Source organism: Patagioenas fasciata, chromosome 12 (assembly GCF_037038585.1).
Source record: "Patagioenas fasciata isolate bPatFas1 chromosome 12, bPatFas1.hap1, whole genome shotgun sequence".
Classification (NCBI taxonomy): Eukaryota; Metazoa; Chordata; class Aves; order Columbiformes; family Columbidae; genus Patagioenas; species Patagioenas fasciata.
In genome coordinates, this window is record NC_092531.1 from 23673567 (window position 1) to 23685490 (window position 11924).

The 11924-nt window shown below is 44.3% G+C and overlaps 2 protein-coding genes across 3 annotated transcripts; one reads left to right on the forward strand and one right to left on the reverse strand.

Annotated features, from left to right (window-relative positions):
- Window positions 1-8548, reverse strand: LOC136106942 (CDC42 small effector protein 2-B-like). Of its 2 annotated transcripts, none has more exons than XM_071814081.1 (5): window positions 7737-8548; window positions 5572-6098; window positions 3976-4188; window positions 3454-3555; window positions 1-2941 (listed from the first exon to the last, which is right to left on the reverse strand). In XM_071814081.1, the coding sequence occupies exons 3-5, from the start codon at window positions 4027-4029 to the stop codon at window positions 2867-2869; spliced, it is 231 nt and encodes a 76-aa protein (XP_071670182.1). In that variant the 5' UTR covers window positions 4030-4188; window positions 5572-6098; window positions 7737-8548; the 3' UTR covers window positions 1-2866. The 2 variants fall into 2 exon arrangements, with proteins under 2 accessions (XP_071670182.1, XP_065703746.1); XM_065847674.2 differs by having other exon boundaries at window positions 5572-6102.
- A 233-nt stretch (window positions 8549-8781) lies between these two features.
- LOC136106675 (nicotinamide riboside kinase 2-like) lies at window positions 8782-11805 on the forward strand. Its single transcript, XM_065847150.2, has 8 exons — window positions 8782-9089; window positions 9274-9364; window positions 9759-9804; window positions 9947-10133; window positions 10362-10433; window positions 11097-11203; window positions 11423-11514; window positions 11625-11805. Exons 1-8 carry the CDS (start codon window positions 9064-9066, stop codon window positions 11628-11630), a joined length of 627 nt encoding a protein of 208 aa, XP_065703222.2. The 5' UTR covers window positions 8782-9063; the 3' UTR covers window positions 11631-11805.
- Window positions 11806-11924: the final 119 nt, after the last annotated feature.

The window sequence follows — 11924 nt, forward strand, 5'->3', positions numbered from 1 at the left end:
TTTAGCGTTGTCAAATTATGTTTATTCTTGCTGGCACAGTAAGATTAAGGTATTTATTCATCTCTCAAACATTTTTTGTCTACACAGAGTGGAAGCAGAAGCATCTGATAGTCCAATATGGCACAACCATACAAAGGAACAGCACTGCATGCCTGGGGTGCAAGTTACCATCTCACAGGCTCACTTGGAACATAGCACCACACCACGTAATTGTTATAAAGCTGCTACAGGAGGTAAAAAGACTTATTAGGTTGGGGAAAAAAACCCTTATCTATATACTGATGACAGATTTATGCAACATTATGGGATAGTGAGTAAAGCCTAGCAGAGCAATCAAGGGATAAAACAGCATCTAAAATAACAGCTAATGCCTATGCCCCCCCTTTTATCTTTTTATGCTAAGACTGCCAGACTACACATGGAAGGCTTGATACTGATCTGCTTGCAAGTTATTTTACTTTCAACTACAAAAAGAAACCATAAAATGCCACCGGGTCAGAGCAGCTCATTGCCGTATCACGTTGATGTAAGGGCCTCACAGCCTGCAAGGTAGATTAAAAAGTTTGATCCTTTGCTCTCATTTGCTGTATTTTACTCCAGTCACGTTGAAAACAAAACCAAAACAAACCACCCACACATCAAACCCCCGAAACATACAAACCAACCTCATGCTGGAGTAACAGCTTGCGGAGAGCAGACACACAGAGACTTGATGTAAAATTGTGCTCTCTAGTGGACACATTGGGTTTTGCGCAATGAAGGTTCAAGCCGTGCTGATCCATCCACCTGACCAAGAGGTTTTCAGAGCACAGAAAAATACCTCAATTTTCACAATATGAGAAAAGTTCAAGTGCCTAGTTCAACAGAGAGAGGTTTATACTGAGTTACATAAAAGATTACAGCTAGATAAGGTTTCTAAATATATGGCAAAAAACCCACCCAAGTCCTAAGACATGTTTATGTTTGTTTAGATTTTAAAAGTAATGGCACATTTAATGCAATAGCAGAACATTTCGTTTCAATAATGTGACAATTTAATTAACTTTAATATTGTCCTAGGTAATACATAGGCTGATGAAAATAGATTAATTTTACATCAGATAATGCTGCTTGGTTTACATAATGAAAACTATGATTTTTCTATAAATAAGAGTTTAATAACAAAATATTTCTGTTGGTTTACATTTAGAGAGAAGAAATGATGTGATTACCAACTTTTTTATTTCTAGTTATGCATACACCACTGATCTTAAACATATTGAGTCTTCAGGAAATACAAACTCCTGCTCAATTCGTCTTCTTACAGTGCTAACAAAATTCAACCCATTTTCTTCACAGTTGCCCTAACACTATTTTTTCAGGGCAAGTGTGGACCAATGAATGCATGAACTCAGTGTAACGCTGATATTCTTTAAAACAACTTGGCCACTTTATGCTTCCTCAACAGTACACAGGATTTACCTTTTTTGTATCTTAACAACACTGTTCGAAAAAATCTGAAGTTAGAAGACAGGAATACTAACTTGTGCTAATTTTAAAATATGTTAAAATACGGCATGTATTCTACTTCAATAATAAATCTGATTTTGTTTTTTTAATGGAAAAAAGTTCTTGCTTTAGACACAAGATCAGTTATGAAGGAAAGAGTTCCACTGACTTCCAGCATAACTGGTGCTGATTTAATGGTAACTTAAACACTTGTATTTAGTTAATTCCATGACAGAAAGATGAACAAGAACCAAGTGACAAACTGTACTGGCTATGGTTAAAAACCTATTTATGAAGTGCTGGAACTCTGCAAGACAAAGTTTGCATTTAATGTTCTCCTGCAAGATTTCACAATACCCTACACTTTTGTCCTTCACGTGGCTGTATCACTTAAACCACAGTTTTCATTTAAACCATATCATTTAGAAGTATATGCAAAAAAACATCAGTTCATCTAAAAAAAGAGAGTGTTGAAACTAAGGAGCCAGAAAGACAAGTGAGAGACATCCTGAAGTCCTGTGTAGTTACTGTTACAGACAGCTAACAGAGTGTGATCTTTAGTTTAAAATTCAATAGCAGTCAAGCAAAATTAACACACAATTACAAGCAAATTGTAGCACCACTCGAAGATAGCTGGCACACATTATTAGCTCTGGTGTAGTAATATCTGTCGGTCACAACACTGTATGGAAGGAGCCAGGTAATTGAGAGAAACGTCTATTTTTCTAAGCCTCATTCAAGAGTATGTTCGCAAAACTTCCATTTTTAGCTCCAAAAGCATTATCACAGCAAAGCTGAAGTTCCACTGGGTTTTGCAGACTCGGTTAACTATATTACATTAGAGTTCATTCACCACCAAAAGACATTAAAAAATACCCAAGTACAGCTCAGTAGATTTACACTTTATGTTGTAAGCCATCAAGAAATAAGGTCCACAGCGGCATTACAGGCTACAAGATCCTACTCAGCAATTCCATTTAGCCCATGTAAGAAGCACAAATGTGTGACATCTTCCAATTAAATCAATCTCTGCATTTCTTGAAGGGAGAGAAGGATGGAGGCCAAAACCCCAGACAATTCATGCTGACTTCCAATCCCATCCCACAAGACATTTTTGTGAGGTTTTTGGGACACAGCTAGAAAGTCATCCACAGTGACAAATTACAGTGCTACTACAACACTACCACAACAGACCATTCTAAGGATAATCTACAATAACTCCCTCAGAAGCTATTGTGCAAAGAACACCAAAGCTTGCACTGACCTATTTATGATTCAAGTATTCTCTCTACTCCATGATAAAGAGGTTTTAGAGAATATGAAAGCACAGTCCAGGGAGTCCTCAAAACATTGCAGGTTTCAGCCTTCTCTCAGTTTCCTAGATCTCAGCAGTTGCAGAAGTGCTGTTTGTGTAGCCACCTTTAGACTTCATGTGGTCCTGAATTGATACAGCCTAGAAAACAAGTTTATTAGAACATGCATCTTACAAAGCCTGGTTGTCAAAGCAATTACTGAAAGCACCAATTTGATGAGGCAGATGAGCCTTGTGTTTACAGTGCTGGGTCCCTGATAGTAGAGAGAAATAACAGCATTTAACAATTCTGGGTTAAAATATGTTGAGATGAGACAGCTCTTGCTATCCAAAATCCACTTATTCTTACATCCCTCACCCTAGCCCAGCTTTGACTTCAGGGTAATGTGTTATCTGGACCTAGAATCAAGTGCATCCACAGAGTCCTTATTCAAAAGGTTCCCATCATATGTGAAGATACAGGGGAAATGAGCACTTCTTGCTGACTGTATCTTCCACAGTATCTTACACTTACAAACCAAAGGATGCTATTCTATTGATAAAAAAAAAAGTCAGATTTTTCTGTCTCTTACAATTATCTAGTATTTTATTAGCTACTTGCACTATAAGTTACTGAGAGGAGATTCCTGCTTATCCCAGAGGTGCACACTTACTGATGAACAGTCCCCATTCATCTCTCTTGCTCCGACATGCGCAGTGTGTACAAAGTTCATTGGTTCTCCTATCATATTCCGGTCCAGTCTCTGACGCCTCTTCTGTAAGAAAGGAGATATCTCAGGTCTCCATCACAAAACACAATCAGCTTTCCGTCAGAAACGAGCAGCTGAGTTAAACAGTTAGGACTGACCCCTAATGACACCTCATTGCAACCAGGCTGAAGTTTCAGGCTGTTTGCAGTAAGAGACCATCCAAGTCACTTTTATTACCACAAACTGAATTTTTGCAAAAACTTTATTAAGGTTAGAAAGTCAGGGCCTGAGAACTGCAAACAGTCATACAGCCAAAGCTTCTGGCAAAACACACATAGTTTAAACATAGTTTAACAGGTCTGGCTTTAGCTTGTGCATTAGTTAGCCCAAACTAATTGAAACAACATGACAATGGAAGTGTTTTCTGCATACCTGAAAGACAAAATTCCAAATCTGATAAAGGATGGTAGTTGTGTATCTACCTACCGGCTGGGGCTGTTCACCATTGCACCAGTTGAAACAAACCAGAAATTCAGTCATTATATTTTCAGCAGGTGAGAAGGTCTTGTTAAGTGTAATTACTTCTCTGGGAGTTAAAGCAGCTTGAGGACCAAGATGCAGTTCCTGAACTGAGTCTAGGAAGCTATTGCTTGTGCAGATTCACTGGTAAAGACCACAGAAAACATTGGCTGAGTACACCTGCAAAGAGATTATTATATGCTTATACTAAAATATATTAAAGTCTTGCAACAGTTATTGAGCAATAGACATTTCAGAAGACTAAAACAAGACTGTAAATTCTCAAATATACCTGCACACAAGAGTAGCATCAACTTAAAATCAGTATGTTCATGTCAGAAATTAGGGTTAAGAACTCTGCACATTTACTCCCAGATGGCAGTATAACTTCTGGGTTTTTTACAGAACTGTAATAAAAGCAATGTTAGGATTAAGTCAGGTCTTGTATAACAGTCTGTGATCTTGCTGTTAGCCCAACTAGCCAATACTTACGAACTATTTAGTATTTCAAAAGAAAACAGATTTGAAGCACAACAGATTGAGTGCTTAACATTTACAAACAGGTACAAAAGTTTCCTTCTTGCATCTGATATAGTTACTTTTCTTGGACACATAAAATCTCAAAGTAAAGAGTACTCTACAACTCCAAAAAGGCCTTAAAAGGGAAAAAAAAAAAGAGCCTCATATATCAGCAACAGAAATCATTCACCAGATAGAGCCTAGAGCTTCCCGGAATATGTATTAGCACAGCACTCCTGAACTGCAGACAACCACAACACTCACTGACATTAACAACCCTGAAGCTACAATAAAACACAATGTTTTAATGGTTACTGTCTGGTTTTTAAAACATCTCCCTACAAATCAAACCCAGGGATACAGAGTAGCCTTTCATAACAACTTCATATCAGCTTCACCAGTTCAGCCCTCCCGAAGCCTCACTGAAGTCTTCACAACCAAACAGCATAGGCTTTCCCCTTCACAGGCACTTCTTAAGTAGTCCCACAATTATGTAATTAGCACATCTATTCCTTTCACCTGTGTGGTTTTCTTACACTTCAGCACTCCTCACACTTCAAGGAGATTTTTTTTAATTTCTGCCATTTATCTTTCATAGAGTTTGTTATGATAGCTTCAGCTTTTGGTGGCGTATATTATTCCATTTTATCCTGGGTCATTTTAATACTCGTTATCTGGCTCAATTCTAATTTTTCACCTCGCTTCATCCTTTCACAACGGTCTTTATCCCTGCTGATGCCTTGTTTGGGTGCCCCAAAGAAAGTACAGTGGCCCACACAACTATAAGAATACACAGAAGCCAAAGCTTTTGCCTACATTTCATTACTTGTGGATCTTTTGGGTTTATTTCATGTTAAGACAACTGTCTCAAAGCTAAGATTTTCTTTAAAATCATAATGCATATCACCGTACACTAATAACCCATTTTGAAAGCAGACTCACTGAGATGAGCATCAAAATAAACATCTCCATCCCAAAATAATTGTTGAATGCCTACTCTCCTGCCGTACCTCCCAGCGTTTGGTCATCTACCTCGGTGCGTACCTGGGTGTTGCCTGCCGCTCTCAGGGAGCTGACGGGATGGCTTGTCCTCACTCAAGCCCCGGAACACAGCCAGCTTCTGTCTTGGCAACTCCAGCGCGTATACAGTTCATATTTCATATAATTAATTCCGATTGCTAAGCAAGAATACTTCACTGTGATCCCATATCCTGCGACGGTTCCTTCACTCCGTAAGGTGCTGCAGGAGCCTGTTGTGCACTTCTCGCTTACCTACAGGTGTCAGAAAAGCAGAACGGAAACCAGAAATAGCCTCCTGGTTTGGCATCAGATTTGCGCAGCCGTGCAGTTTTCTCAGCGCTCCCCATGCAGCCTGTGGCTCCCTTCCACCCCTGCGGCAGCTCTGCAGGTGTCCTCCTGGCACACAGCAGCGTTGGATGTCTTCCTGTTGTCTTTCACAACAGAACTCTTCTTTTTCCTCTGCGTCACTCACAGGATCATCCTCCAGGACAGGAATGTCTGTGCTGGGGCACGGGACATCACCTTCCTCTCAGAGACTCACGGTTTCCACACTAACTGGAAGAATTTTAAAAACATCTTAATGTGTTCAGGCTCGCCCAGGACTAATAAATCCAACAAGAACCCCAAGCTGAGGAGAAAACAACATTTTGTCACTGTTGGCACACAGACCAGAACGGGACAATATCCTGTTGTTCTTTCTCTCTATTTTTCACCATAGCAGCAGTATCATCGAGAAGAGAGAGACAAAGGGCCGGGGCAATGGCTAGCACGCACAGACACAGCTGTTGAATGCAACGGGCAGGATGCGCAGCCATCCTGGAGTCTGTAGCCTTAAACCCCCCAAGCGCTGAATGTTTAGATTACTGCACTGAGCATAACATTCAATTTGTCGTACCATTGCTGTGTATTAAAAAGTATTCAAAATATTCTTGGATTTTACTTACAAAATATCAATTCTGTGTGGAGTAGAAAATGTTCGCCTGAATCAAAACAAGAATTCTCTGTTTCCATAGACATGAGAGATGCACGGTAATCTTAATAAATAACTTATACCAAAGATATCTGTTCCTCACAATTGGCCTTTAGACTCAAGGTCTGATCATGCCAAATCCTTGACTCCCAGCTACTAGTGAAAGACGAGTGTGCAGGTAGTGCAGATGGTCACACATCAAATGCAGGCTACCACCACCCTGCCCCAGCTGAGCTGGTGAATTGTGGTACCTTCCCAGTCCAGTCGTTGCCCATTTCACTCCAGCACTGTCAGTACTGAACTGATGAGAGAAGCACATTTCAGCCTAATCGCCTTTCACAAATCCACCCTGCTTCTAATTTGCTCATTATTCTTACTTCGCTCATTTAATATTTACATCATGTGAAAAGACCGAAAGAGCTGTTCGTTAACATATTTGAACAGCAAGATATGGTCAAAAGCAGTGGAAATTGTATTTCCAGATCAAAAAGGAGTTTTGAACACAAAACTTGAAGAATGCATCTTGCTTGGTGTAAGGCGAGGAGTAAAAAGTCAATGACTCATCAAGACTTTGGAGGAACCTTGGAGCCAAACAGCATCCTGATTCTACTAGTATATGTAGAGATGGCAAATTCATTTTGAGATGTAGTCCTCAAACTACATAATACTACACTATTACGTAGCATGATTATATATTGGCCTCCTACCATCCTGAAGCTTCATAGAAAGCTGAGAATAGGGTCTTACCTGAGATCTTAATTAATTGAAGCGTGTTGGTATTGTTAATCTAATGAATTTAGGTGCAACCTCTGAGATTTGAAGCTTCGCCTTTTAAAATGGAAGTACATAAACTTATTAAAAGGAAAAAAAAACACACCAAGACAGGTCCTCTATTTCAAAGTAGAAACGAGCTCAGTAACAAAATTAAAAAATGCATTTTTAACTGCCCATCCTCCCTCAAAAAAAAAGCCAAGAGACCCCATTATGTGTTCTGTTTGGAAGCTAAAAATAATGGCAATAGAAATCAACTGAGATTTGACTGGAGTCTTGCCAAAATTAGTGAAAAAAAAATCATGAAGACGAGAAGCCGAATGGTTGACAACACGCCAAACACTAGTATCGTGAACACATTGAACCAAGTTACTAGCCTGCAAATTGTGGAATTCAATGTTATTAAGCTCAGATTTTATTTTAAAAAGGCCCTGACTGTAAGCATTACCAGAAGGAGGGACAGTCCCCCCGGCACAGCCGTTTCCAGCCCTGTGGTCTTCTGCAGTTCGCAGGATCCAAGCGCTGCCAGCCCGCAGCTGAGGGACAACCAGAACCTGCAAGGACACTGGAGGAGCAGGGAGCCCTTCATTGAGACCCGGAGTCACAGGGGACAAACCCTCCACGCCGTTTCCCTGTCAAATTGCTACGTGCCCATCAGATCTCCCTGATTTCGTGGCCTTTTGACCTTGAGCGCACAAAATGCTCCCACAGCTGCTGCCGCACGTTATTGCCCCAGGCACCGGCTGCGGGATTCCCCCCGGCCCGGGTCACGCCATAGGGGCACTGATTCCCGCCCGGCCCGGCCCGCTGCCGCTCCCCGCCCGGCCGCGGCCCCTCGGGCAGGCGGTGACGCTGGGCGGCCCGGCCCTGCCAGCGGGGTGAGGCGCCGGGTGCGAGCGCGGCCCCTCAGTACCGACAACCGGGTGTCTCGACTGGGGCGCCAGGAGCCCCCCGAGCCCTTTCGGGCGGGCGCGCTAACAGCTCGGGAAGGCCAACAACCACCTCAGCGTAACGAGGAGCGCAGCCCAGAAGGAGCCGCCCGCCATCAGCCGCTGCACCCGCCCCACGCGGTTACTGCTACCGGAGCCGCTGTAACGGCACAGCCGGAGCAGGCGGCAGCGGCACCGACACCTGCCCCACTCTCCTCAGGGCTCGCCCCGCGGCACCCCCGGGAAGGAGCGGGCGGCACCGGGACCCGGCAGCTGCCGCCCTGGCGGGCCGGAGGAGCGCGCGGGCACAGCGCCGCACACCCGCACCGCGCTGCCACCGCTAGACCCGCCCCCACGGCGCCGCGATCGCTCTGCCATTGGCGCAGCCGCCCTCCGCCGGCGCAGCGGCCAATAAAGCGCCGCCGAGCGGCCGCGCTGTAAGCGCATCGGGCGTGAGTGAATGCGTCCTACCCAATAGTCGCGAGTCTTCCGCATTGCGCACTCTCCATTGGCTGGGTGGCCGTGGCAGCCGCCCAATGGCCGCGCAGGAGCGTGAGGGAAGGCCCCTGCAGCGGGGCCCGGCCTCCCTTTGCGGAGCGCTCCGGTGCGGCGCGGACCAGCCCTGCTGCTGCTCCCTCCTCCTCCGACCATGGCGTTGACCAGCAGTTGACGTTGGGTTTCACCCCCTTCTACCTTCTCCTCTTTCTCCGGCCCCTTTCTTCCCCCTCTCCTTCCCCGGGTCCCGGCTCAGGCACGTAGGCGGCCGGTACCGAAGACACCGGGTCCCCACCCCGCCCCTCAGGAACAGGCTGCAGGAGTCGGGCCGGGCGGCAGCCAGGACGCGCCATGAACATCATCATCGGCATCGGCGGGTGAGAGCGGCGTGGCGGGCCGGGGGGAGGCAGCTTGGGGGAGGGAGCGCCCGCGGGGGTGCGGGGCCCGGCCCGGGGACGCCTTCCCTTCCCCTCCCCCCGGCCTTCCTCGTGCCGCTGCCGCAGTGGCGCGCGCGCACGTGGCCGCGTGCCGCTTCCCGACGGGCGCGCGCTCTCGCCACAGGGTCACGAACGGCGGGAAAACCACCCTGACCCGGCGGCTCCGGCGGGCGCTGCCCAACTGCAGCGTGGTGCACCAGGACGACTTCTTCAAGGTGAGGCCGGGGGACGGCGAGCGGTGACCCCGCGTGCTGCCGCCCTCTCCTGGCGCCCGGCCCGCCCTGCCCGGCTCCCCCGGGCTCCCTGTGCCTGCTGCGGCGGCTCCTCTGCAGCGCTCAGCCGGTGCGGCTGGCGGATAAGCCCGCACCGAAACACGTCCCGATGACTTTCCGTTTTCTCGGAGCTACACGGTGTGCTTGTGTTGGTGGGAAGATAGAGAAGCAGGCTGCTTTATCTTCTTCTCGTTACCACTGCGTTTTATCTGCATGCAAAGAAACTTGGTGGAGGGTTAAGATTCCCCTTTGTAGCTTCAGGGTTCAGATCCTGACTCTTGCTTTCGAACGGGCTAGTAGCTATCCTGACCAGCTCTTTTCTGTATCACTGTTTCAGCCCCAAGATGAAATAGAAGTTGAAGATGGGTTTAAACAGTATGATGGTAAGGCCTTACAACTGTATTATTGAAGTGTAACTCAAAAACGTGGAATATTTTGACCCTTTACGTGCACTGGTTTTGTACTGATTCTGTTACTAGATGGTGCGTAATGACTGCTTGATAATAGTTGTCTGTTTTGTGCTAGTGATCAGTGCGTTAGATATGGAAGCTATGATGAGTACCATCAACGCGTGGATAAAAAACCCAGTCAAGTTTGAACGTTCTCATGGGATCAACAACACACTGGATGCCCAGATCTTAGAAGACAAGGAGGGAAGAGATAAAACAATCCACATTCTTATTGTTGAAGGCTTCTTACTTTACACCTACAGGTAAGCAGATGTGCCTTCGTATATTTTGATTTTTACATGACAGGCAAACCTCCAAGGCAATAAAAAGACCTGTTCTAAACTAAGAGTTAGCAGCTGGTATTGACCACTGCTGAGCTTAGGTGTTGCAAGTTTGAAGATGGCTCTAGCTATGGAAATGGATGTAGTTCAACCTGTCGATTTCTTGCTATTAATCAAACAGCCTGGCTGTAACCAAACTTATCCTTTCAGGCCACTGATTGACGTATTCCACCATCGGTTCTTTCTTTCCATTCCATATGAAGAGTGTAAAAGGAGGAGAAGGTAAGTTTATCTTTCTAAGTTCCCTTGCTAGCCCAATAACACCTCACTCTATTCAAGACTTTGTTTCTCGGAAGATTTAGGTAAGAAAGGATAAACACTAATGTAGCTGCTGTGTTAGAACACTGTAGCTTCCTTCACCAAACCCAGAAGCTTCCTACCAAGCTGCTGTGTATGTGGAACTAAAGCTCAGTTTTGGCACAGATATTTCAAGGGTCTTTCTTCCCTTCTGGTCTTGCAGTGATATGGTTTCCAGGTCCTGAACTACCCTGGGATTTTATATTTGGCTGTATTGTTCTACACATACACTGTTCTTAATGCAAATAAAATGTGTTAGACTTGAAGTTTGGTTTCAGACGAATAAGCTGACAGCTATTTTACCCAAAGTTCTGCTAAAGCATCAAGAGAAGGGTATTCATCAATGTTATGATTAGTTTGTCTTAAGAATCCTTTTTACATCTCAAACACTTTGGACCTGCACATCAAATTCCAACTTTTGGGAGCTTTCTTTATGCTTTCAGCTTATGCTAAATATTGTCTTTTGGTAAGTTTACAAACTATATTGGAGGCAACAGGCTCAGGCTAGTGTGTAGAGAAACTGAATTAATTATTTGTCATTTCCCTGAACTGTAATTAGACTTAAATTATCAATGTTTTAATTTATAGTTCAAGGAATTACACTGTACCTGATCCACCTGGATTGTTTGATGGCCATGTTTGGCCTATGTATGTAAAGCACAGGAAGATCATGGAAGATCTGGGTGTTGATGTAGGTAAGTCTTTAATGACAAAAGCGCTTTTGCAAGATTGCTTTATGAGAGTGTTTCTCAAACCTGGGATGTACATGCTGGTTTAAGTGCATGAGAGGACTTGAAGCAGGTGGATGGAGTATATATTTCTCAGATACCAGTCAAGTGCATGCTCTTTAAATTAGGCTCTGGCAGGCTTACAGAAACATTCAATTATAGCTCTCTTATTTTACTTCCTTTAAGTGCACTTGAATGGAACAAAATCAAAGGAGGAACTGTTTAATGATGTGTATGGACAGATCCAAAATAAGATTGAAGAACTACTTAACATGCAGGTACATGTTTATGCTTACAGTTGCAACTCAAAGGCAACAATTTTAAAGGCTATGTTGAAAAAGCATGAAGCTATAACTGGAAATATGTTTGTGTATATCTTTCTGTTTAGAAATAAGCTGCTGCTGATGATTCTTGCGAATGAAGATGACTCCTGTTTGCCCTGCGCTGTCTACCTGACTGCCACTAAAGTTCCAGCTTCTGTGAAGACTCAATTCTTAAATTCGACTTTGTTCAATCTTCCCTTGAAACTGAGTTACATATGGTCATAATTAAAAAGCACTTCCCCCTTGTCTGTCATCTTAATTTCTGTGTCAGCCTGGTACGTAGCCTCAGATGAGCTTGGTCTTTTCCCAGTCTCGTGGGAATTCTTTTCACTATGTTCTTTACCTGCGAGAGTAAAACATTATAG

Excerpts from the sequence above, each read along its gene's own strand:
- LOC136106942 (XM_071814081.1), bottom strand. The coding sequence starts at position 4,029 with ATGACTGAATTTCTGGTTTGTTTCAACTGGTGCAATGGTGAACAGCCC. Across the intron at positions 3,556-3,975 it reads ATGGTGAACAGCCCCAGCCG|AAGAGGCGTCAGAGACTGGA; the intron begins GTAGGTAGATAC and ends CCTTTCTTACAG. Across the intron at positions 2,942-3,453 it reads TGAATGGGGACTGTTCATCA|GCTGTATCAATTCAGGACCA; the intron begins GTAAGTGTGCAC and ends CTTGTTTTCTAG.
- LOC136106675 (XM_065847150.2), top strand. The coding sequence starts at position 9,064 with ATGAACATCATCATCGGCATCGGCGG. Across the intron at positions 9,090-9,273 it reads ATCATCATCGGCATCGGCGG|GGTCACGAACGGCGGGAAAA; the intron begins GTGAGAGCGGCG and ends CTCTCGCCACAG. Across the intron at positions 10,434-11,096 it reads GAGTGTAAAAGGAGGAGAAG|TTCAAGGAATTACACTGTAC; the intron begins GTAAGTTTATCT and ends TTTAATTTATAG.